This window comes from Pholcus phalangioides, unplaced genomic scaffold, assembly GCF_987345545.1.
Source record: "Pholcus phalangioides strain wild (caught in Gottingen) unplaced genomic scaffold, Ppha-v1.0 ptg000007l_1, whole genome shotgun sequence".
NCBI classification, from domain to species: Eukaryota; Metazoa; Arthropoda; class Arachnida; order Araneae; family Pholcidae; genus Pholcus; species Pholcus phalangioides.
The window spans coordinates 48,497,546-48,523,364 of NW_028301600.1; the positions used below are offsets into that span (position 1 = coordinate 48,497,546).

The 25,819-nt window shown below is 33.6% G+C and overlaps 1 protein-coding gene across 1 annotated transcript; it reads right to left on the minus strand.

Annotated features, from left to right (window-relative positions):
• Positions 1–85: 85 nt before the first annotated feature.
• elgi (E3 ubiquitin-protein ligase NRDP1 elgi) lies at positions 86–25,819 on the minus strand. The gene is made up of 8 exons (XM_089233404.1): positions 25,477–25,819; positions 20,124–20,186; positions 19,486–19,577; positions 15,435–15,734; positions 11,918–12,035; positions 9,610–9,625; positions 7,662–7,748; positions 86–5,361 (listed from the first exon to the last, which is right to left on the minus strand). Exons 2-8 carry the CDS (start codon positions 20,143–20,145, stop codon positions 5,016–5,018), a joined length of 981 nt encoding a protein of 326 aa, XP_089089530.1. The 5' UTR covers positions 20,146–20,186; positions 25,477–25,819; the 3' UTR covers positions 86–5,015.

The window sequence follows — 25,819 nt, forward strand, 5'->3', positions numbered from 1 at the left end:
TTTAAAATTTAATTTTAGATAAGATTGAGTCAACAAAATCTCAACTTTTTGCTTCATTTCATGTGAACTTAACAGTTTCCTTTATTTTGAATCAATTTTTTATTCAATTAAATTGATGCCATGATATTTTATTATATGTGCAAGCTTTTTTAATGCATTTTTTTTTAATTTACAAAAAATGAAGTGTCCAAGATATGTGAAATTTATACCAGCATAGGATAGCACATACAATCAAGAACATGTGTAACAAATTTAAAATAAATCAATAGTTAAATAGTATTTTTAATGATATTTTTGTTAGCGTATAGTTTTTCCCCGTGTTAAAGGTATCAACTCCCCTTCAGCAGAATTCACTGTACCACTACAGTTGGACATACTTATGAGCACATTAATGCTTTCTGTTTGATACAATGCTAATTGTATACAAATTCTGTCAAGATATCTTGTACAACAATTTAGAAAGCATATTTCTTACGGTAGCTTAGATTTAACAAGGAACTTCAAAGGAAACTTGAAACAATGAATATAAAAAATAATGTAAACTAAATGCAAGGAGAACCACAAAACTCTTGAGTTTCTCTTACTGCCCTCATAATATGGACATAATGCACTTGATGAGGGATGAATATCAATCAATCAAATGGCTTGACAAATGCCCTGTCCTTATTAAGGTTTCTTATCAATGAGCAGCAATACCCAAATTCATTTTTTTCTAGATCCATGAAGGGGAGGTAATTTTCAAAGAAATTTCAGCTATGTGGTTTTCACATTCATACAACATTTTGATGAGCAACCCCTTCCCCCTATATAAATAGTGTTCCACAGTATTAGATTTGATATAGCAACCTAAATGTCCCGCAAAAATTGTTATAACAGGGCTTCACATTAAATATTCTATGAACACTAATTTTCATCATTTACTGTTGATAACACCTAAAGAATTCAATTGTACAAAGGATAACAAAAAAACAAATAAAATAAGCATAAGGGGGCGTTCAAGTATTACGTCATCATCGATGGGGGGGGGGGGAAGGGGGTTTGCGATTTGCTGACTTTTGATGACAAGGGGGGAAGGGGGATTTTTATAATGCTTGTCATCAACCACCCTTTATGAAAATATGAGTTGCATTCAGAGGGGCAGAGCTGATGACGAAATTTTGCTGACAAGGGGGAAGGGGGTCAGCTTTTTGCTGACAAGGGGGGGGGGGAGTCAAAAATGGCTAAAAATTTGCTTACCTAATACTTGAATGGCCCCTAACATGCCAGTTCCCTCAATGTGAAAACCGATTTTTTTTTTAACTTTTATCTTTGATATTCTAACCTTGTGCCAAATAATTCAACTTCACAATTTCATAAACAAAGATTATTTCAATAGGTACAAAGGTAGATTATGATTTTTTTTCTATCATATTTCTTTCTAAAAATTTCAAACCTCAATGGAACTAAATCAATGCATTGAAAAAATAACTAAAAATAAATTCAGTATAACTGCAGATGAATTTAAAAAACTAAAATGAGAATTTACACATGCTTAATTTTTAAGTTGAGAAGTTTATTTCCTCAATAAAATTTGGGTTAAATAAAACTCAGATTTAACGGTTTTTCGTGAATTGTCAAAACATTTACAGTGATATATTTTACAATGACCAAGACGAGTATCAATTTTGAGTGTGAATAATCCAGATCTATAATCCAGACAGAAGGTACTACCTGTCAGACTTTAATGACTAATATTGCTCAGCCAGTATTGTAGCACAAGCACAAAAAATTAAGAGAAACAAAAATTTAAAACTCAATAAAATAAAAAATACAGTCCAGACAGGGATAGTTTAGTCAACATATAGACTATGGGAATAACTGCAACCACTTTTACAGGAGACGTACTCAAAGAAGTTAAGAAGGTTTCACAACCATCAGCCCAGAACAGAATGTCCTGAAAATTGTGATGTCTCAGAACAATCAGTGCTGCTGTAGAACAATTAGGAGAATAATTCTTTGAAAAGACCTCTTCCATGTGACAAACACTATTATGGGAATTTTTACTGCAGAACATTTTCATCAGCTGAGAATAATGCAAGATGTTCCGCTTTGGAAACAATCAGCATATTTGCACACTCTACATATTTAACCATATACAAAATTATTCTATTCATTATTTTAATATAATGCTGGTGTTACAAAAAAAAGTATGATAAAAATTAAAAATTCACATGAAAATAAATTGAAAAAAAAAATTGTACTATGGCATACATTCAAAAAACTTGTATCTATTCCCTATTGCAATTATGTATTTTGCAACAAAGCACAATTGCACATTCAAAATTCAGTTTACTTTTTAAGTGTCAGTTACTTGACAGGTCAATCATGAATGAAAAAAAATATTGATAAATCACACAGAATTTGTATCGCATTTAATGCAATCACAAAAGACCAACAAAAATGCAAATACACCAATACACCAAATTCACATTTAATGTAATCACGAAAGACCAACAAAAATGCAAATACACCAAAAACACAAATAGACCAAAAAATATGAAATTCCCTAATGCATTTCAACGCACTATGGGTATCATCTTCAGAGGATAAATATAATAATCACTATCACACTGACTGGGTATCCCACTTAGATTGGACACCAAATCTGAATTCCTGATTGCTCAGTGGAAAAATATAGGCTACACAAGTCTGTTCGAAATAATGAATTATATCTACCTTTATTATCTTTCATATTAGTAACAAAACAGAAATCACATTTTCAAATTTCCATCTATCGTAAACCTTTCTGTCTCACTATCACCCCATTTTTGATCTTGTCAACCATGAAACAAACTCTAGACATTTTGTACATATGTAGCGAAAGCATTTAATATCTGCTCAGATCAGAACATGCTACAGAGCGAACTTGAAACCATCAGAGTAATTGCTAAAGATGGAGTTCGACACCAAGATTGTTGACGAAATAAGTAGAAAATACATGAAACTTGAATGAGGAACTACATTAAAGAGAGGCTACTTAAAGAGAGAGTAGTTATGTACCTATTAAAAAATTAAGTTTCAAACCCCTTAAAGATGAAATACCACAGCATAAAAACAATAGGACATTTACAGTAGACTCTTGATAATCCAACTGTGTGCTAGTACAGCCGTCCATAAATCCTGTGTTTTTTAGGCAGGTTTTCCTCAAGCACTGAAGAGGAACAATATGTCACTGCATGTTTTTGCACAGAAGTTTGTATTATTTAAATAGGCTTTTTCCCTTGGCTTACAGTAATCTGGCACACCCTGGTCTGATATGTGCTGGATTAGTGAGAGTATACTGTATCACATTCCATGTGGTGATTGCCATCTAAATCAAGATTAAATGAACACACTTGCTGTGTTACGAATCAAGAATGTGAGAAATCAACCATCGCCTCTCACTGCTGGCAAGAGGGCCACAAATTCAAATTTCATGTGAAGCCAGAGTTTTTCACGAAGTCCATGGCTAATTTAGACTTCTATGAAGACATATACATTTGTGCCTAGAAAATTTGAATAGACCAATCAAATAACTATTTCACAATCAACCAATCAGAACGTTGTATTAGACTTACATGCAGGTGCTCAGCTTCATTCTGGCATCATTTGATTTATAGACACACGTTTTTTCCACTGAGCAACTAGTAGTTAAGATTCGGTATCCAATCCAATTGGGATACCCAGTCAGCATCACAGTGGTTATTACATTTATCCTCTGAAGACAACACCCACAGTGTCTCAAAATCTATTACACAGAAAAAATATAAAATTCCGTATTTCCCTTTTCATTGGTCTTTTTTTGTGATGATATAAGGGAAAGGATTATTTACTCTTCCACATTAATGTATGATGTAAACGTAGATTAAAAGAAAAGATGCCTACAACATATATTTTCTCATTTAAAATTCAAAGCATATACATATTAAGAAAAAACATAATTCTATCCCATACTTGTCGTGTTTCTTCTGTCTTTCTGGAAAGCTCATAAACCCTGTTGATTGCTATTTCAGTGGCATGTCACTCCTTTCAAATAATGGCAAATATTTATCGCCATAATTTCTAGCTTTTCTTTGGTTCAATTTTAACATCACACCCATTCGTAAACTCACAGACGGATCAGACAAATATTAATAGCTTAAAACAAAATCCAAGTAGCTACTAAGACACTTTCATACTTGCCTTGGTAATCTAACCAAAATTTATTTTTAGCCAGAGACAGGCAGTAAGCTCGTTATGCTCGCTTTTTTTAAAAACATTTGCTTGTGTAGCTTTCCCAATAATACATATGAAATTGTATTTTCAATGCATTCATCAACAATTGAACCTATAAGAGCAAATATTACCAATCCATCAGTGATGTTTAAAAGTATGGATAAATTAGTTACCCACACAACTGTGCCGCTTTCATTCTTCTGTAAATCAGAACATGAAATAACTGGAATGGACATCCTATTTGATGACTGAAAATATTTTATTCATATAGCAGCTTACACATACATTCATCTCAATGTTATATATATGGCAAGAAACTATAATACCAACTTCAACCGTTGACACAGAGCGGGCCACATTTGACATTTTTATCAGGCTTGCAGCCACAAAGCTATACTACACACATTACCAAAGAGCCTGTAGGCCATGTGTGTTCAAAACCCCTGTATTATAAAAACAACATTTGAAAAAGCGTGATGAAATGTTTCCACATGCTTCAAAAAGTCATAAAAATCTTTATATATATAATCCTGCTTCATTAATCAAAAATCTTTCACACATCCATTTCTTTTCAATCTTTTCATTGGTATGTCCTGCATAAAGGAGCAGTCCTACACTCAAAATCATTAGTCCTTTAACCTTTCCTCTCATAAATAGATCTAGCTTGGGAAAAAAAAGGGTGTTCACAATGAATGAACCATGCACAGAGATTGTTTGATGCAATATACGATGTGCACCTTAAATCACTGAAAATAAAATCACATGCCTATGTAAAATGCCATTCATTCTATTCCATGAGCAAATATCATCACCAGTCCAGGTTCAAGTAGCATATCATCATTCATATGAGGGTTGTCAACAGCCATCACCACCACTGCTTGCTTCCCTGGGATGCGCTTGCATACATAATTCTCATAGTAACGCCTGTTAGACTGTCTTGTTTCTAGTGTACTCAAACCTGGTGGCCAACGCCTTTCATGAGCATTTTCCATTAACTCATCAGTAATACGTGGTGGACATCCACTTTCACTTAAGGCTCTTCTCACCATAGCTTGAAGAACTGAGTCAGGTGTAGAAATCATCCCACCCCACCTGGTTACTCGAGCTCTCTGAAGTGAGTTTGACCACCTACATGAAGAAAAACTGTATAATGTATGATGAACAGATGTAAAACACTAAACGTGTTACAAAAACGGATATTTTGCTACTTTCAAAATATTATTTTTCACAAATGTCCCTGTGGCAGCAAAAAAATTATGTTATGGTAAAAGCCCAAAGACCAGTAAACCCCAGACCCGTCATTTGCAGGAGGGATGAGTGCCCCCACCCCAGCTTTAAAAAATACAATAGAAATGGACAAGTTGAAATATACATATAAAATTAGAAGAAAAATTGAAAGATTGAAAAAATACAAAAATAAATGGAACAATGAGGAGGTTGTTCTCAAGGGGGAACCCCCCATTGTTCCAAGCAGCAAAAGGTTTCTAATGATGGTAAGCCAAGAAAAGGCATAGAATTGCCATCAGTTCCCCCGACATATTTGCAAAAAACAAAGTTTGGAACTTGAAACAAGCAAACATGAGGAAATACAAAAATTGAAAAAAACTAGAAAAACACGAAAAATACATTAGTAGCACAATATTAAATGGACACCTCCACAAAAGTGTGTTCAAAAGTTGAATAGAAAATAAAAAAATGTATTTTTTTTCTATTTTTATTTTTCAACTTTTGAACACACTTTTCTGGAGGTGTCCATTTAATATTGTTCTACTAATGTATTTTTCATGTTTTTCTAGTTTTTCAATTTTTGTATTTTCTCATATTTGCTTTTTTCGATTTCCAAAGCTTGTTTTTTGCAAAAATATCAGGGGACCTGACATTTAGGTAATTCTATGCCTTTTCTTGGCTTACTATCATTAGAAACATTTTTGCTGCTTGGAACAATGGGGGGGGGGGGGGGGGTTCCCCCTTTGAGAACGACCTCATTGTTCCATTTACTTTTGTATTTTTTCATCTTTTCATTTTTCTTCTAATTTTATAATTTCTAGTTATGTGTATACAGCTGCCTTTGGCGCTATACTCTGGCTTTTGAAATGTTTTAATTTTAAATTTTTCAAAACATTTGGTTTTTAATTCAGTATTTCTTTTAGAATGTATGTTATATATACACACAGAGTGTTTCAGAAAAGATGGAAAAACTTTAAGAGGTGATAGTAAACACCAATACAAACAATCATCAAATACATGGTCTAACATGAAACGCAAACACGCTAGCGCATTTCGAAACGGCCGCTCTGCAAACGTTAAAATGGCATTCCTGTTGAAATTTATCAGGAGAAAAAGAACACCATGCATGCAAATGTAACCTGGGGTAGAAGAAACCGTATGGAAATCTGCGTCACAGTGAATAAAGGGCACAGACTCAGTATTACTAAAGTGTGCCATTATCTCGTACACTACAACTATTAGAACGGTTGCACACTCAAATAACTTCAAGGGGCTGGTGTCCGCACCTTTTATTCACTGTGATGCAGATTTGCATATGGTTTCTTCTTCCCCATGTTGCATTTACATGCATGGTGTTCTTTTTCTTCTGATAAATTTCAACAGGAATATTGTTTTAACGTTTGCGGAGCTCCCGTTTCGAAATGTGCTAGTGTGTTTGTATTTCATATTAGATCATGCATTCTTTGATGACAATTGTTTGTATTGGTGTGTACTATCACATCTTAGAGTTTTTCCTATCTTTTCTGAATCACCCTGTATACATACATATACTGATTATATGTTCTTTGCCCTACCCCCCCGGAAAAAGTTGAAATGATGGACCCAATAAAACCACAGGTTTACTGAAGTAAACTGGTAGAAGTCAGAAAAATACTCGTGAATGTCCTTATTTCAGGCTTTTACCACACAAATTGGCGAAAGCCCATTTTCTTTTACCAGTGATTGAATGAGCACATTTTAAGGAATCTGTTATTAATTAGTCATCACTAACTCATTAAAATTTAATACCAAATATACTTATTAATTAATATTAATTTATCTTGCATTAATTATAATTACTAGTTGATCAAAATAAATTCTCTGAATGATAGACCCAACGTATTCAGAAAATTCAACCAATAATAATGATGCTTATAAATGTCTCCATTTTGGGCTTTTACCAGTTCACTTTGGTAAAACTTAGGATTTATCATCTTCTGGCTTTCATCATGACGTATACTGTATGCAAAAAAATTGAATTTTATCAAACAAACCTTAGACGCTGATCTATAAAAACTAATAAATGCCATAAACTAAATATATATGCTATACATACACTAAAAACACAAATTAACAAATCATGACAGATTTCCAAGGTATTCTCTGAAATGCAGAGAATAAGTAGCACAACATAACCAAATTACAGTCTAAGTTTGTAATACCTTATTGCTTCATCTTGCTCAATGGATTCAACAATTGCAGGCACATTTGGATTGGAAAGTCTCATTGCCCGAATGCAATCCTGCACAGTATACTACAAGTTAAAAAATTATATTAAAAAATATTATGCAGTACTAACACTATATTTGTCTTTCTTTCTTGAATTTTCAATGAGAAATAAAGCTCTCATCAGATATGGGAGCAAAGAAGGCAAGTGTACATGTTCAAAAGTAGTCAACATTTGGGCGAGTCGACCTCACTGCTGAAAATGAGTTAACTTTTCTGAGTATGATTTGGTGAAAAGTTGTTTAAAAAAAATTTTTTTCCCCTTGCAAAATTCAAAGAATTCTTTTACAATTCATTCAAAAATCAAATAAGCAAAAAATTAAGAAATGAGTTGAAAAACGATCCTCTTCAGTTTGTTTCCATTGTATCATTTATTTATTCCAAAGCTATATTTGTTAGCTTCTAGAAACCACATTGATCTCTTTATTTTCATTCATTTCTCAATTTATTTTTATTAATTAATTTCATATATATATATATATACAGTAAAAAATATCGAAAACAGACATTGTATGAAAAAAGTGTCTGTCGTCTCTCTCAACAGAACAGAAAAATAGTCTAGTGGATAATTAATGTTTTTTTCAATTATGGGAAACCTCTTTAAGACAGAAACACTAATGCAGAAAGGGAAGGCATATTTAATCTATTTTCAAAATTTAAAAACCTCCTAAAACAGAAAGAATTTTTGGCCAAGTGTAAGTGTTTGTCCTTTGGATGGGAGGAAGTCATCGTATCGATCCCCCTTTCGTTAGAAAACTCTTTTGCTTCTTGGAAAAATGATGAATGCTTGTTATCTATCTAAACTGTTTCTGAAAGTAAGTGGTTAAGCTTAGGTAGAATTTATTATTCAAAATTGTGTAAAAGCCAGTTTAGCATTTCATTTACAATAGAAATTGTGACCTTTGTTAAAAATGTAACACACCCATAGACTCCCGGGAAAAGAGTCCTAGTCTAGTCATTTTTTATACAAATTGTCTTACCATTTATAACCATGCACAGTTGGTTGCAAGTTGGTTATAATGTTGGTTATATTCTGATATTCTCATTATCATAGACTGGAAAAATGTGTGCACGTTACCATTTTGATGATTGTTGTTGCCACATTGATATTGCAAAATTTCTACAAAATTCAATGTTGGTTTGTTTTCTCATTGGTCATGTTTTAATATATTTTCTGAGATGGTCAGTCCCTGGAGTTGGATCGTACCATACTTCCCTTTTCAGGTATAAATAACCGGAGACCTGACGATCAGGTGGCTTCTGTTCATCCGTCCACAATTACAAAATCATGCTTTGCTAATTGGCTCTTGAAGAGCTGCCCATCTGGCTAAAATGCTGATGTCATAGTTTCTATCCAATTCTCTCTTGCACAAGGCACATATCGCTGGCTGGTTCTGGTTCTTCATGTCTTCTCGCTCAGTCTACATTATGCTTCGAAACAACTGTTGATCTACTTGCTGCCGAACATGAGCTCCAGTTGGCAGGCGCACCGGTTTTCCTGATAGCCATGCAAGCCTGCCACATCAGGTCTCTACATCGCCAGATCACGACCTTGTTGTGCTTCTGATACACCAGGCCCGCCTGCCACATTGAGTCATGGCGCCAGGTCATAACCTCATCTCACTTCCTTCAAGATTCCATTGGTTCATACGACGGATTAAAGATTGTAAAAAAATTTTTACATCATTGTTTAAAGCTTCATGCAACATTGTATTTTATCATGCGTAGTTTTACTTTCTTGACAAGACAAGGACAAGTTTTATCTTCTTTGTAATTGGTCATTTGTTTTGGCACAGTTTGATCTAATTGGTCCTTGCACCAATAAAACCAAAATCCAATCCTTCAAGGTCGATGACGTCACACCTTACGTGAGCAGAGGATCATCATTCTTCAACTATTGCTCCTAATTTTTGAATTTTATAGGGTTAGGGCATAGGTAACAGGGCATATGGCATTTTACTGGCAAACCGTTGATCCTAGAGGCATACTTCCAGCTAGAAAAAATATCCAAATCAAGTGTAGTGCTCAGATATGTTACTCATGTTGCAAGGGGTTGTGTATAGTTGTTAAAATAAAAAAAAATTAAACTTTTTATACTCTCCCTGTGTGCAAAAAACCCTATTGGAAAGTTTTTGCCCTCTCTTGATGCCAACTCAAAAAATTCCATGTTTCTAAGTGCAATATATATTCACTGAGATATTCAAATTCGAAAAACGGCAGAAAGTTGGTAAAACAGTTTACCTGCATTTAATGCTGTTTTTTAATATTTTTATTAGACAATACACAAATACACATATGAAATTGAGCGCGCACACACAAAAATTACATCTATGTGGCGCCAAGGGACGACTGTCCTTCCAGGTAGCCTACAAGATTGATATCTTCTGTTTACACAAGCAAGAGAGGGGGAGAGAGAAAGCGGAAAAAAAATAATTAAAAAATTAAAAAAAGTAATATAATAAGTGATACATACATATTTTTTCCTTTCTTTTGAATATTTCTATTTGTTTAGCCGCCAATTTGAACCAAAGTACATTACAATGTTATTAGGTTTTCTATTTGCATGAAGACATAAAGTAATGAGATAAAATTGATCAGAAAAAATATAAAACAGGCGATTGTAATTTTGCAATTGTGAAGGTTTTGCAAAAAGTTCAAAAATTCTATATATTGTAGGTAATTCAGTGTGTGAGACATAATTTATGTGATAGTGTCTAGGTATGCTATTAGCAGGACATGTGAGAATGAAATAAAGCAATCAAAATATTTCATAATACTAGGAGAATATCACTTTCATTATTTCCGACGATTTTACATATTGATATACTGTATTTATTTATTGTATTGGTGTATTTACATTTTTCCATGCAATTTACTCGTTATATTCCCAGAATTCAGCAAAATTAATGGTAACATTTAATTGGGGTTTGACTGTGTCTTATATAACGATTCAAAACATTTCTGTATATATGAGAAGATTGTGTATTTTTATGACATAGCTGCCAACATTCAAGAATTAGAATTAGGTGTTTTTAAGGGATCTAAATCCTGTACAAAAACAGGGCTGGACAAATCACAAAAAATATTTAGGCATCAAGAAAATTTTTACCCAAAGAAAGATGTCCAAAATAATGATTCTTTTGACTTTTTCAGGACATAGTGACCGTCTTTCATATTGGTAGATATGCTCCTATAAATTCCAAACATTTTGTGCTACTCTCAGCCTGCAATTTAGTAACTACGCAAATAAAATTTTAGGTACCAATAACAATTTTTTAGTCGCCAGGGCAGCCTAGAACCTGTGATTTGCTCAGCCCTGTACAAAAAATATAAAAGATTTTTGAAAAGAATACAGGGGATTTTTCATTAATAAAAGTAAAATTGTAAGGATTTTTCCTCTTTGCAAAAACATGACATCGTGCAAGTCATGAACAATCAGTGCCAAGTTACCAATCATCGTCAACCTATAGGTTTTTAAATTACCCATCATCACTATTCTTGTATCAAATCTTGCCAACAAAAAATCACCATCAGGCCCAAAACGGGAAGTATGGTCAAAGTAGATAAAAATCATCTTGCCAATTTTGGATGTTGAAAGGTTGAACTGATGCTAGCTGTTTGGTGAATTTTGTTTTCCCCAAAAATGAATATTTTGTGATTTGATTCAATGGCATCAATTTATATCATGCTTGTAATTTTGAAGATAAAAAACAAAAGCAACTATCCTTTTTTCCAGAGTAAAGTTTTTGGAAATAACTTTTTTCCCATCAAGGATGAGAAAGGATATTTTTGCCATTATGGTAGAAATTAAGGAAATATAAGAACTTTTTGGGAGTCTTGGAGATGGTGACGTCCCTGAAACTGAGATTGTTAAAAAACTGGGGCTCTCACTGAGAAGTATTCCCTTAGATGCAAAATTAAATTTGTACAGATATTTTTTAAACATTTTGAGTACTTCATGTGCTGTATAGCGTGTCACTAATACGTTTTCTGATGGTAAGATAAAAAAGTTTTAAGTAATCAGCGGTTTTACATGTTCATCTCAGTTTATGCTTATCTTTTCATTTGTATTTCAGAAAACTTATTTTAACAAACAGCCATAGTTTTAAGGGTACTATTTTTTCCAGGCCTCAATTTTATTGGAATGGTTTTTCTTTTTATTCACATTCATTTAATAGAGTATCTAAAAAACCACTTGCCTTTAATAAAGTAAATTCTCTTCTCTGTTCACTAAGCTGTGCCTGCAGTTCACTCAGTCTTTGTTGCTGACCTTGTACCATCAATCTCAGTTCTCTGATACAATTATGTTCCTATAAAAAGAAATAATTTTCCTATAAATGGAATCTGTAAAGCGCTGTTTTAAACAGCCCACTGATTGGAGATATAAACTATAGAATGATTTTAAATGCTCAAAATACATTAGCACTCAAAAGTCTTTTCACAACTTTTTCCATGAATTTAATATTTTAATTTTTTAATGAATTATATTCTATGAAAAACAAACACAATCTCATTACAAACTATTATGACCAAAAAATTGCTCATCTACACTTTGCAAAATTAGAAAAAAAAATTACTTGTATGGTGGGTCAAAAGTCTTTTGGTACACACAAACAAGAATGCAAACAGCTAATACTGATATGTCATGTCATAGGCCCATTATAATAAAGTAGAATGAGTCAACTTTTCATTGTATTGTATAACTAATTGGCATTGTCTTCGGCACACAGACTACATTGAGCTTGTCCCATAGTCAGTAACTATTTTTTCCATTCTTTTTTCACACAATTGGGAAAAAACCATCAAATTCAGGTAATTCCTGGCTCTGACTCATCTATTGAACTCAATCCATAAATACTTGATGATATTCTCTGACTTCACCATCCATAAAACTCCTGCCTTTGTTGCTTTTCTATAACGTCTAAAAACTTTTGTGCAATATTTAGTCATTGTTTTGCTGCAATATGAGCAATAACGGCAAGTATCATGTCGTTAAGGACATGTGGCTATGAAATATGTTATTGTAATGAAAAAAATCAGTGTTTTTTACAGAAGGTTAAGAGGACCAATATCTTTAGCAGAAGAGCATTCCCACTTCTGCCTAAATGTTTAACAGTAACAACCTACAATACCTTAATAATTACCTTATAACTACCTATAAGAACCTGTAATACCTCATATATGTATTATGTATCACCTATTTGTACCTAGGATTGTTTCTCTTGTCAATGGAGAGATTGGCATAATTCTTCCTCTTCTTTGCCCTTTCTTTTTCTTCTTTCATACCGAGCACAACTCTGATCTATCACCATCGGCAATTTACTACTGATTGAGTAATGCCAGAAGTGTGAGTGCATGTACATTTGATCATTTTTGTCGCACCACAGTCATTTTCTACATACGAGGGCTAATTAGACCAGGACATACAATTTTTTGCCGATTCTGAACGGCAGACTTTTTTTTTATACTCACCGACTGATGTGCTAACCCCTCAGTGTGGGACTCGTTACAGTAGCAATCATTTTCTCTGTGGTCATGTCGCTGTTTCTGTTGTACCTCTGTGTCAGGAAACTTTCTGACAAGGATGAACAGGGTATCAAATTCATGACACCTCTACACATCCTTTGGTACTTTAGGCGAGCATCTTATTGACCTGGGCTACCGTGCCAGTGTGTACCTAATAGTCTGAGTGAGTATATAGTGTTATGTGTGAATTTTTAGTGCTGCCAACTATATTACAAGTTGTGAGTGAAGAGTGATTTTAAATATTTATATCGCTTGTAGGAATGTTGTCCTCTGTGGCAAGACTTTTTAACGGGGAGGTCGGCTCACATTCACATCTTAAGTTTGGAACCACAGAAAACCAACTTTAGATCACCATCACTGAGGCAGCGGTGGGGTTTGAACCCAGATCCTTGCAATGGTCACTCGACCACCACAGTGGCCTCTCCCTTGCCCTTCTACAATTAAGTAATGACAATTTTTTTTCGCTTGGAGAGAAGACAGCCAAACAAGCTCATAATGTTCAGCTAACATTCTATAAGTAATACACTCAAATTCAGCATGTGCTTCGAATTAAATTTCTCAGTTTTTTTGCCTAGTGGACATTTTGAGGATCTCTTTGCTTGTATTTTATTGTTCTATCTATCCTACCTGTTGTCGTCTTTGGTCGTATTAAAAGTTGTTTTTAGATTTTCTCGAGCTTATTAAACATGGTTCTCTAAAAACTTATGAACTGAATTGAAATACCAAAATCACTTGACACTGGAGCTGAACTTCATCCCTTACTTAAGCTTTAATTACGTTTTCCAGAAACACTCAAGTGGCAGTTAACTCAAGTGGCCAGCAACACATTTCTAAAACAATGAAGTGACCCACACTCCACAAAAGGTGGCCACATCACTGATTTAAAAACGCATCACAAACGCCTTAATAAGTGCTGCAGATTATTTGTGTGATCTGTAAATGTACAGTGGGTGAATCAAGTGATCTGGGAATGTGCAACGGGCCACTAAATTGAAGTAAGAATGTGCCGCAGGCCACTTAAATGATTTAGAACAGTGTTTCTCAGCCACCGGGCCCTAATATCATTCATAGCAGGCCATGTGATTAGCCGTTTCATTTTCCGTTGGTCGTGTGTGTGATCAGGCCTTCAACTTACAAAAATGAAACCAGGCCACAGGCTTGAAAAGGTTGAGAACCACTAATCTAGAACAAAGTCCCAGGTCACTTAAGTGATCTGGAAATATGCCATGGGTCCCTTAAATAAGGTATGAATGTGCCGCAGACCACTTAAGTTATCTGTAAGTGTGCCAGGAACAATTGAAGTGGGCCCACGGGCCATGGGTTGAGCACACATGTATACTTTAAAATAGCATGAAGACACCAAAAATTATTTTCTGAAGGTTAGAAAAAAAAACCGGGTTCAGCTAGCGACTAATCGGCTCACTCCCCCTCTCCTGTAAAACCAGATGTGGCCAGGGTTCTGTCCCGTTAGGGATGAATGCTTGTTGCGGGATCCTTAACAAACCCTAGTCTCTTCTGAAACCTCTCTTGCGGCAGCCTGTACCCCCTCCATCTTTTTTTGTCTTCCTTATTTTATAGCATACAGATTCCCTTTCCCCACTGGACTTCAGGCTTATTTTAAGCCCTTTAACTGAGCACGGCGACGAAAATATACGACTATTGTCCCTAACTCTAGTAGAGCTGAAAAAAAATTTTTTTCCTCTTCTCTTTCAGTAGTGAATAAAATGCATCTTACAGGGAGGGAGTGGGAAGCAGTGATATTTTGGGTTTCTCGGAATTCTCATAGCGAGATGTTGGCTGTAAACAAAAGAAGAGAGGGATAAAATAAGACTAGTAGGAGGGAATTGGGGTAAAAAAAGGAGGATTATGGCAAAAATAGGACATTTGTGAAAAGTAGGAAAAATAGGAGAGCTGTGAGACCTGCATGTTGGTGTGTGGATGTGTTACTGGGAGAAAAATGCAAATACACTAAGAAATAAAAATTACATCAAAAGCATAAATCTTTATAGTAACAAGGAGAATGGTAAATTCTATGGACTATTTTTTAATAAGGATGAAGATAAAAAGAATGATGAAAACGTATACTTGAACTGTGAAATGTACAATGATGCAAAAAATTGATTGAAAAAAAAAATCTTTTCATAACAAATACTTTCAGCAAATTTGCTGAAAAAATCAAGTACCTTCAACTCATCTTTTGGAATGACTAATCCACATCCTTGCTCACAAGGAATTTGCTTTTTTGGATTGAAATCACATTCTTCACGATGTACTACTAGACGATCCAGTTTAACTACAACTGTACACCCCAAGGAAGAATTATCACAAAATATCTGCAACCGAGAAAGCAAATTTCTCAGTATTCTAGGCACTTGTTTCAAATCTGATGGCGTAATCGGCTGCCGATCAACAGGACAGGAATGCTGTCTTGATAACCACTCACTAATACACGCTTTACAAAAAGCATGCTCACATTGAGGAGCCTGTGTATGAAATTAGAAATACAAAATATATTAAGGCATGAAGTTTTCACATACATTTTTTTAGTTTTGTCAGAATTTAATTTTTTTTAGTTATGATTGCTTAAAATGAATGAGAGTTATAAATTTTAATACACAGAAATAGAATATTGTATCAAGTAATTTTGATACAATATTCTCAGACAGAGAAAAAATATCATTGTTGAGAGATTATTATACAGAAAAGTAAATTCTCAGTACATTTTATTTTCATTTTTTACATATTATCTCATTATTATATAAAAGGAACCACAAGTGCCAATTTTTTTTTGAAGAAAGAGGTGGGATTTTATCATCTAAATAGAACCAAGTGACATATAGGCTGTGATGCCGTCTGCGTGCACTTGAACCAACCACCAAACTTAAGAGAACTGAATCGAAGATAACTTTTAATAGCTTTTCTCAGTTTTGATTTAATGGTGTGTGGTTCCTTTTATATAAAAGCTGTCCATATATTATACAGGGTGGTTATATAACTCCCCTTACTGCATTTTACTGGTGCACCATTGATACTAGAGGCATACTTCCAATTAGAAAAAGTGCCTAAATAATATGCAGAACTCACACAGATAAGTCATTCATGTTGCAAAGGGTTGAACAGTTATTAAAATATAAAAAATAACTTTTTATATGAACACAGTCATCCTCAAAAACCCAATTACAGTGAAACCTGTAAAAGACGGACACTGTATGAGACAAAAACCTGTCTTGAACGGAACAGAGAAATAGTCTTGTAGATAATTAATACTTTTCAATCATGGGAAAAAGACTGAACTGTCTAATGTGGAAATGGAAGGCAAATTTAGTCTATTTTAAGATAAAATTGCTGAAACTGAAGGAATTTTTGTCCAAATACAAATTTTTGTCCTTCGAATGGGAAAAAATTAAGTCATACTGATCTCCCTGTTATTGAGGAAACTCTTTTACTTTTTCAAAAAAAAGATTGTGATGCAAAAAAACTACACGAGTACTAAAGATTTGTAAAAAAAAACTTTTGTTATTGAATATATTAAATTAAATTTGTCATGTCATCTCGATGAGGAAAGCTAAAAAATGGAAAGAGGAGAGATAAATAAAAACTAAATAAAAATAATAGTAAAAAAAGGCAACAAAATGAGTAGATCAAGTCGATAGGGTAGTATATTACATAAGATTTAATTTAGATCCAACGGATAACATAAAAAGTAAAAAATGGGGACGGAACAAATTACTTGCATTCAGAACAACTAATTTGATATCACATAAAATTTATGACTCAAAAATGTGATTATGTAGATTACACCCCAAAATATGAAATGAAAATTTGTATTATGTAGGTTTTTCATGTTCTTTTAAATTGATTATACTATAGGCTTGCTCTTAAAAAATTATTATACCTTTAAAATGTGGGGATGTGCACATAAAAAAAATATGTACACTGTAGCTCTACAGATTTGAAAAGAATACCCATTAAATCACAATGGCAGGGTTATTGAGACCAACAGAGTTTGTGATTGTTCTCCGATGGGTTGACAAAGGAGGTGAGTCCATGCATGCTGTCATTTCACAATGTGTTGGCTAGTAAGCTGGTGTGCAACGATGAAGATGGAGATGAAAAAAGCTTGGCATCTAACTTGCCACAATTAAGAAATGCTCAGTTCTCTCACAGAAGAAAAATTCACTTGAGTCACATACGATGAAAAATGAACTTTAAAAAAACAAAAAATGAACTTGGAGACTCAAGAACACAGCTTTTCATGTTCGGAATCACATGTTGACTGGCCTTTTTCTCTATGCTAAGCAAAGCTCAATAATTCACACTTTGACGATCTAAGATAAATTTTTTCTTGCTATTTTGCGTGGCCTTTTCTATGTGAGAGGTGAGTTTCATCCAGTTTTTTCTAGTTCCAACCAATGTTTTTTGGTGTATTCTGTGTCGGTTCTTTGCCAGTGCATGCATGTTTGACGGTTGCCGTCACAAAGTCACGTTTGGTTTTTTTTTTGGGAGATGATGGGTTTTTTTGAAAAACAGGCAAATGCTAAAAATAGCTTTGCTTTTTTATAGGCGAAGACTGACAAACACTTAGGGAGATATTTTTGTTCTTGCAGGAAAGATCGATGCCACTTTGAAGGGGGGAGGAAGAAAATTAAAAAGTTTCATGCCATATGGCATGATAACGATTAATGCTTACTACTGTATCTGAACTGGTTCTGGAAGTAAGGGATTAGGTTTGGATGGAAGCAGATTTACTATTCAAAATTTAGTAAAAGCCTGTTTAGCTTTTCACTTATGATGAAAATGATGACTTTTGTTAAAAACACTGACCTTTGAAGACCAAACACACCCCGCTTCCCATCTCATTGAGATATTGAAGTGTTCTGGAGGATGGGTGTGTCTGGAAGTTGAAAAACACTGCTGTTTCTTGGAAAAATGTCGATAATTCTACAGTTCAGGAGAAGAATAAAGGAAGGAGACTGGATTATTATTCCTGATTTTAGTGACAGTGTTTTAACATTTCATTCAATATAGAAATGGCCACCAGTGGCAAGAAACACGTCTTGGATTTGAACACAAAACTGAAGATCATATAGTCTAAATATATATATATATATATATATATATATATATATAAGCGTTCCCCCAAGAGAGATAGAGAGATATAGAACCTTTCTTTCAAAAAAGGTTATTGCTTGTTTATCTCACTGTGACTATTTTTAAAAAGGTATACAAGATTTCTCAATTTATTATTTTTTATTTTAAGTATTACAAATTTTTCAATTTTAACCAAAGTAACTGTTCATTCCATTGCTATTCTAGAGAACGTTTTATATTGAATTTTAACAATTAGCAAATTAAATATGAAATCTCAAATGTATAGTAATTTGGAAGAACATGAAAAAATTCTAAATAATAATTTACATGTGTCTGTTCATTTTTAGTAGTTAGGACATTCTCAAAATTTAAGTCCCCAAAATGATAGAAATAAATCACTGCATATATATTTTTGTGTGGACTTTTATAAAATGGAAAACTGTCTAAAACGGAAAATAGTTTCAGTCTCTTGAGGTTCTGTTTTATACAGGTTTCCCTGTAGAACATTGTTGTATTGTCTCTCCTGAGGCCAACAAAAAAAATTCCATGTATCTAAATGCAATATTCACAGATATATTTGAATTTAAATATTGGGAAAAGTTGGGGAAGAACAGCGTAAACGAGGAAAAGCATTGGCCATTAGTTTATGCTGTTCTTTTCCAACTTTGTAGGGGGGGACTTCTCAGCACATAGCTTGGCTTTGGCTTTAGGACCCCATGATGCTGTTAAGCTGGCTCTGCTTTCATGGGCTGGACAGAACCCTCTTCGGGGGCTGTGCATCCTTACTGTAAGGGTTGTTGGTAAAACTCTGGATGGATTTGTTCTCAAAAATTGATCTGTATATATAAGATACTCCCCCCCCCCCGCAAATACAGGAAAGAATGTTTAATTGCTTATAACACAGCTACACACAGTAAATTTCCTGCATGCTAAATATAAAATGTATATAAATACATAAATGCCTCTAGGTAAATTTTTTTTGGCTTTTTTTTACTTCATAACCAAAAAAAAAAAAATAGCTGAAAGGTTGCAAAACTCATGAAATAAAAAAATATGAGAAAGCACCCAATTTTTGAGAGGATGGTTTTCACCAGCCATGGCAAAAAATAGCCAATGCTGATGCGCATATATATATCCTATTACCTGTACAGGTTCTTCTAAGACACCGGAACAAATTGGACAAATGAGTTCTTCATCCACTTCCCCTTGAAAGCGAGTAACATCATAGCCCATGGCTAGTATTGAAAATGAAAAAATATATACATTTCAATTTATGCTTTTACATCTCAGCGTATATTTTTATATCTCTGTTGTGTTTAATAAATAAAAAAAGTTAAGCACACCAAAAATTTATAAAAATATTTAGAAATGAATTTTTGGAGAAAATGCTGTATGAAGGAAATGCATAGTTAGTTCCAATTCACACCTTCAGGGGTCTGTCCAGACTTTTTTGTAGGGTCCTGTTTTGTGAAAATTTTCCTTATTTTTGTGAAAATGGTCATAAATTTTGTGAAAATAAGTAATTTTGTGGGAAGAAAAACAATAGTTAATCTATCATAAAATAAATGAAATGCCAAATTTATGGTTTCATTAATTATTTTGTGAAGGGTCCGTTTTTGGATCCAGTATTTTGTGAAAGGTCCAGAAACTGGACCCAAATTTTGGCCGAACAGACCCCGGAACTTAACGAAATTTTGTAACAAAGAAAAATTTGCCTGCCCAATTTTTTTTACAATATGCAAAAATAGTGAAGTTTTCAGATAAAATTGGCATTTCCTTACCTTTCACAAAGTAAGGCGCCATATTCCAGTCTCTAATAATCTTGGTCAGGTTATGTTAATGTCCTGTCTCAATATTATAACAAGTGAATTTACATTGTTTAAAGTAATATAAACTACTTACATAGATAAGACCAAGTTCATCCTGATTAGTTTTTTTATAATTTTTCATAATACCCATGATTTATTATACACACATGGATGCATTATATAATTTCTGAACAGTTATACAGAGTTGCATTCCATCAGTATAAGAAGCTGAAACTTCACAAACTTTTATAGAATATTAGCTGTCACTTGTAAATCCATAAAAACAAAAAATATATAGTCTTACAGTAAGAAAGCAGTAGCTATATTATCTATATAACTTATTTTTGTAGTCAGATTTAACTTTCACTCTCTTCGGGGCACCTATATCCATACAGGTTCTAAAATGGTAATGAAAGCACTCTACTTTAGCGAAAGTATATAACGAGGAAACTGTGTATTTTGTTTGGTCAGGGGCAGCTTAAGTGAGGGTGCACCCGGGTGGCAGGTTGTTGCGGGCGGCAGCTTAGATTGACTTTAGTTAGAAACTCTAATTATTTAAATTTTCTAGTAGTAAAAACTCAAATGACATCACCCTTTTGAGCCATATTTTGATGGCGAAGATGTTGAGAAAACTTGAGGGAATGGAGAGAGCACGAAACCATAGCTACCAGAAACAAGAATATATTTTTTCACAAGGACTAGTGTGTAATTAGGTGTCATTGCTGGGTGACCACCCAGCAATATTTTCAGAACAGTCAAATAAAAACAAAGAAAGAATTCTGCTTCTTACTTGTCTGGCTCTGGAGCACCAGAAACTAATTTCTTAAAAAATTTTACCTCATTATACTTTTACTTTACAGGACAAGTGTAAATAATGATGGCTAATTCAGTAAGAGACGTAATGGGGATCAAGTTATCTGGCATAATTTAGAATGGTGTAGCTATCCTGGATCAAAATACAGGAGTTTCTTTAAAAGCCGGACATATGATAACAAGCATTTCATATGGTTAAAAATTATGTGCAGAATTTTCTACTAAAAAATCCAGGTTGAGAACAGTGTAACCTGGACTAAATCCCTGTCAGTCCCCCCACCACCACCAGGGTCGTCTTTAAAGTGGCACATGAGGCTTTGCACCCAGGAGGCAGGTAAGCTTGAGCCTCCCAAATTCGGTACAATGTTATAATTCTCAACTGCATTGAAATTCTGTTGCTTTTAGTGAGCAAGTCCCCCCCCCCGTATCTGAGATTTATAAAGGAAATTTAAAAATAGATAACTTCAGAAAAAATACAAAAAATAAGATAGTGAAAAATAAATGCAAAGAGAACCCCACAAACGTTGGAATTTCTATTATTTTAATAATAAAGAAAATGCACTTGACCCAGGGAATGTCAATAGAATGGCCCAACAAAAGGTGTCTCACACCTTAATTATTGCCAACTGAGTAGAAACCAGAATTGTCTCTTCCAGTACAAAAGGAAAAGATAGAAAAACTGGAAGAAATGTATACCAATTATTGTTTGAATATAAGTAAGCCACATATAACAAAGGCTTGGTATAAAAAAAATTCATAAAAATTATGTTTAAAAAAATTAGTAAAAAAAACATACGATGCGAAGATTTGAATTTTTTCAAATCATATTTTGCATTTTTTGAAAGCATTTCAGTGAAAATTTCTTTTGAATGTATCAAAAACTTGCAACGTTATGATTTATTTTTATAAACGATATTGCTTGAATGGTTAGCATCTGAAATGTCATTCATGCCATTAGAAAATTTTTATTTTTTCTTAGGTTTCTGAGATATATATATCCCCGTCAAAACAATTTAATGAAGTTAATTCTCGAGATTCTTTATCTGTAAAAATTTGATATATCTGATGTAGAGCCAAGCCAAATGCTGTTATCAAATGTGACACATTGATTCACAAATCACTCTAAGGCTCTACACCTTTAGTTGAATATTGAGACTTGGCAATTACACAGCAAATATTACAGCTTATCATGTTATGTAAAATTAAATCAATACTGTAAATACACATATTCTTACATAAACAGTATTTGATGGAATTTTATTAATGGCATAAATAATAAACTTAACCAAGGCTGACACATTCTCATGCTGCGTAACTGTTAAGTCCCAAAATGTTAAACCAAAGGTGTAAAACATAGTTTCCCAACCTTTTTTTTCTCCCATCACCTCCAACGCAATCTAACCCATAGGATCCTATGTTATACCCGTAACCGCCCCCTTGGGGATGATGGAAAGTATGTGGGCGTTAACAATAATAGTTAATGCCCACGTGGGAATCACTGGTGTAGAGCCTTTGAGTGATTTGTGAATTAAAGTGTCAGTTAATAACAGCATTTGACTGGGTTCTACATCAGATAGCACAACTTTTTGCGGGTAAAGAATCTAGAGACTTGGCTTAATTTTTCAAATGTATTTGACAGGATTTTGCTTTTTTTTGTAAGTATCGTGTTCCCCTCTTCTTTGACATTGCATATTTTATGAAAATTATTTTTAAAATTATATTTCATACATTGTTTCACCCATACAATGCCAATCAAGTACACGAGTTGAAAGGCCTTCTCAGTATGGTGACTGCATGATCCACATTCTAAAGGATATTCAAATAATTTTCCTGCCCCAACCCTACTTTTAAAAATATGTCCAGGTATTTTATCCTAGCTTAGATGAATCGGTAATATTTACTAAACTTGTGGACAAATATAGTATGCATAACTTATAAATTATATTATAACTGTGACAAAAATTTGTGTATGTTCATCTCATATTTTTGTTGTGTATAACAAATACTGTACGTACATTTTAACATTTTACAGGCCGAATTTAGATTGGTTTTTTATTATTTTTACCCTTCTGATCCCCTTCTTTAGAAATTCATGAAAAAAAGAAAAATTCCTGTATGTCTCTTTTGGATTCATCTTTCTCCATGAAACAAGATAATAAAAATTTGATCGTTTTTTCCATAAAAAATGGGTGATTTTGGGAAAATGCTGTAAAATAAAGTGAGTAGAAACACTTTTTAAAGTTGGATTGCAAATTTTTCAATTCAACTTAAATAAAAAATTATAAATTATTACCTAAAACTTAAGTCTGTATTGCCCATATCAATTTACATTTTTATTTCAAGTAAATAAAAGTAATAATAACAGTGTTTCTACTCACCCGTTTCTGCAGGGTGAGTATAGTCTATTCTAATCATACGCTGATAGATTAAAAGAGAAAAGTATACACACTATAAATTCTAGTCACAGTATCTATTTATAAATAGCAGAGGCCTTCTTGCTTTGCCTTCTGGTGGCTATTCAAATTTTGCCTCTCTTCTCCTGTTTCAAATTAATGTTTTTGACAACAAATTACTTAAATTCACCACCCTAGACTACAGACAGCTTAGTCACCCTCTTTCTTCATAAATAATGTGCCTTTGATAGTCATTTAAAAATTGATCTTATGAGCTCTTAGTGGTAATAAAAAGTGGGAAAGAACTGGAATATTGATGACATCATTTATCATAATTAAAATTGGTTTGTAAAAAGAAATGAAGAGACACCCGTGTTAACCGATAATAGTTTTTTAGTTTAGAAATAGTAGATAATAGCTTCTCTATCTCTATACCAGGTGTGCTAAAGCTTCGCAATAACACATGACCTATCTCTATACCAGGGATGGACAGGCACCAGGTCACCATAGCGGCAAAAAAATTTGTATTGGTGCCTAAAATTTTCTTTCTGTAATTAATAAATTGCAGGCTGATAGCAGTACAAAACGTTTTGAACTTATAGCAGCATATTTGCCAACATGAAAGAGGGTCACTATGTCCTGAAAAAGTCAAAAGAAGCATTACCATGTCCTGGTAAATAAGAACCAGTTTTTATAGGTAAAAACCCAACTCAGCTTAAAACACTTACCGTTCTAAGCATTTCTAATTTTACTGCCCCTATGTGAGATGCTCTTATATTTTGTTTCTTAATTCCCTCAGTATTTGTTATACACAACAAAAATATGAGATGAACATACACAAATTTTTGTCACAGTTATAATATAATTTATAAGTTATGCATACTATATTTGACCACAAGTTTAGTAAATATTACCGATTCATCTAAGCTAGGATAAAATACCTGGACATATTTTTAAAAGTAGGGTTGGGGCAGGAAAATTATTTGAATATCCTTTAGAATGTGGATCATGCAGTCACCATACTGAGAAGGCCTTTCAACTCGTGTACTTGATTGGCATTGTATGGGTGAAATTCTTCCCTCCAGCTATCAATTTTAAAAATGAAAGCCATCTTTACTGTTTCTGCTCTAAATATAGTTTTGAGTATTGTTTCATACACACTCATAACAAAAACAATATGCCATAAAAATTCTATATAAAATGTACCACTCTGTATAAATGTACATATAGACTATATTGACAATCATCTTGCTCCCCACCCCAGACCTTCAAGTCTATCCCCACCTATGCAAACACAACGATCATAACTTAAATTAGTACATTCCATCAAAACATGGAAACTTTCCATCAAATGCAAGAGTTATTCATCACATAATTTCTTACATACATCACCATGGAATGCTTACAGAATTATGGGAATACTTGTGATTTGGTGATATATATTGCTGCGATTTAGCAATTCAATCTTTGGTTGCCATGATTGCCATTTCAACTTGTACATCTTGCTTGAAAGATAGCTCAAAATTTTTGATTGAGAACATTGTTTCTATTGAGAGTTGATAATGTGTTTGACTGATTGTGTAAGTAAATCAAATTATTGCCAAATTACAAGTGGTACTGCTATTTTGCGTGTGTTGTTAATGCACTTGTATTTAAGCTCAACTAAACAGCGAACGTAAGTTTACCTACAAAGACAATAACGATGCTGTACATCTTTCATATAGATAGAAATTGGTACTTTTAAAGTTATGTATTCTTAAAGTTAAAGTATTGGTACTTCTAAAGTTAGCATCTTTTCAGTTATGTACTGATTTCTGTCCTTTTTTTTTGTCCAGAGATATGAAAATATGTCCTACTTTTTGTTCCTTAATCGTCATACCATATGGGATTGGAATTTTCTTATAAAAACCAATTCTTACAACAAGAAATACAGAAAAACAAACATTATCGCGGACTTAAAACAATGTTGAATTTATTTCATTTTATCTATTTTTTTTTACCGTTTGAGAATTAACAAAACATGTATCAGTACTTTCCGCATTTCGTTAAGAGCAGTATTTTCAACCTCTTTTCTAAAAAAATTTTCAGAAAGTTTTAAAAGAAATTGATATATACGCTACCAGCGAAAGCTCCAAGGAGCTAAAAATTTCCACACACGCTGAGTGACTTGTATGCAAACACAGACATATAGACGAGAAATTCGATTACATGCAGTAATCCGATTTTCTCACTGAATGCAACTATTTCAATCACGGCTGCTTCCAGCCGCTAGAACTTCCATCAGCCTTCCAAACTCATGATGCGTCCCGGATTTCTCGGAATAGTCCCGGTATTTTCTGGTCGTCCGGACTTTCTTGCAAAAATGCAGAGGTTTTCCAGTTTTTTAGTCGCAATTTTCTTGAATTTGTCCAATGTCATTTTATAAGAGTTGACATTTTCAGAGATATATATTTATATTTTCTC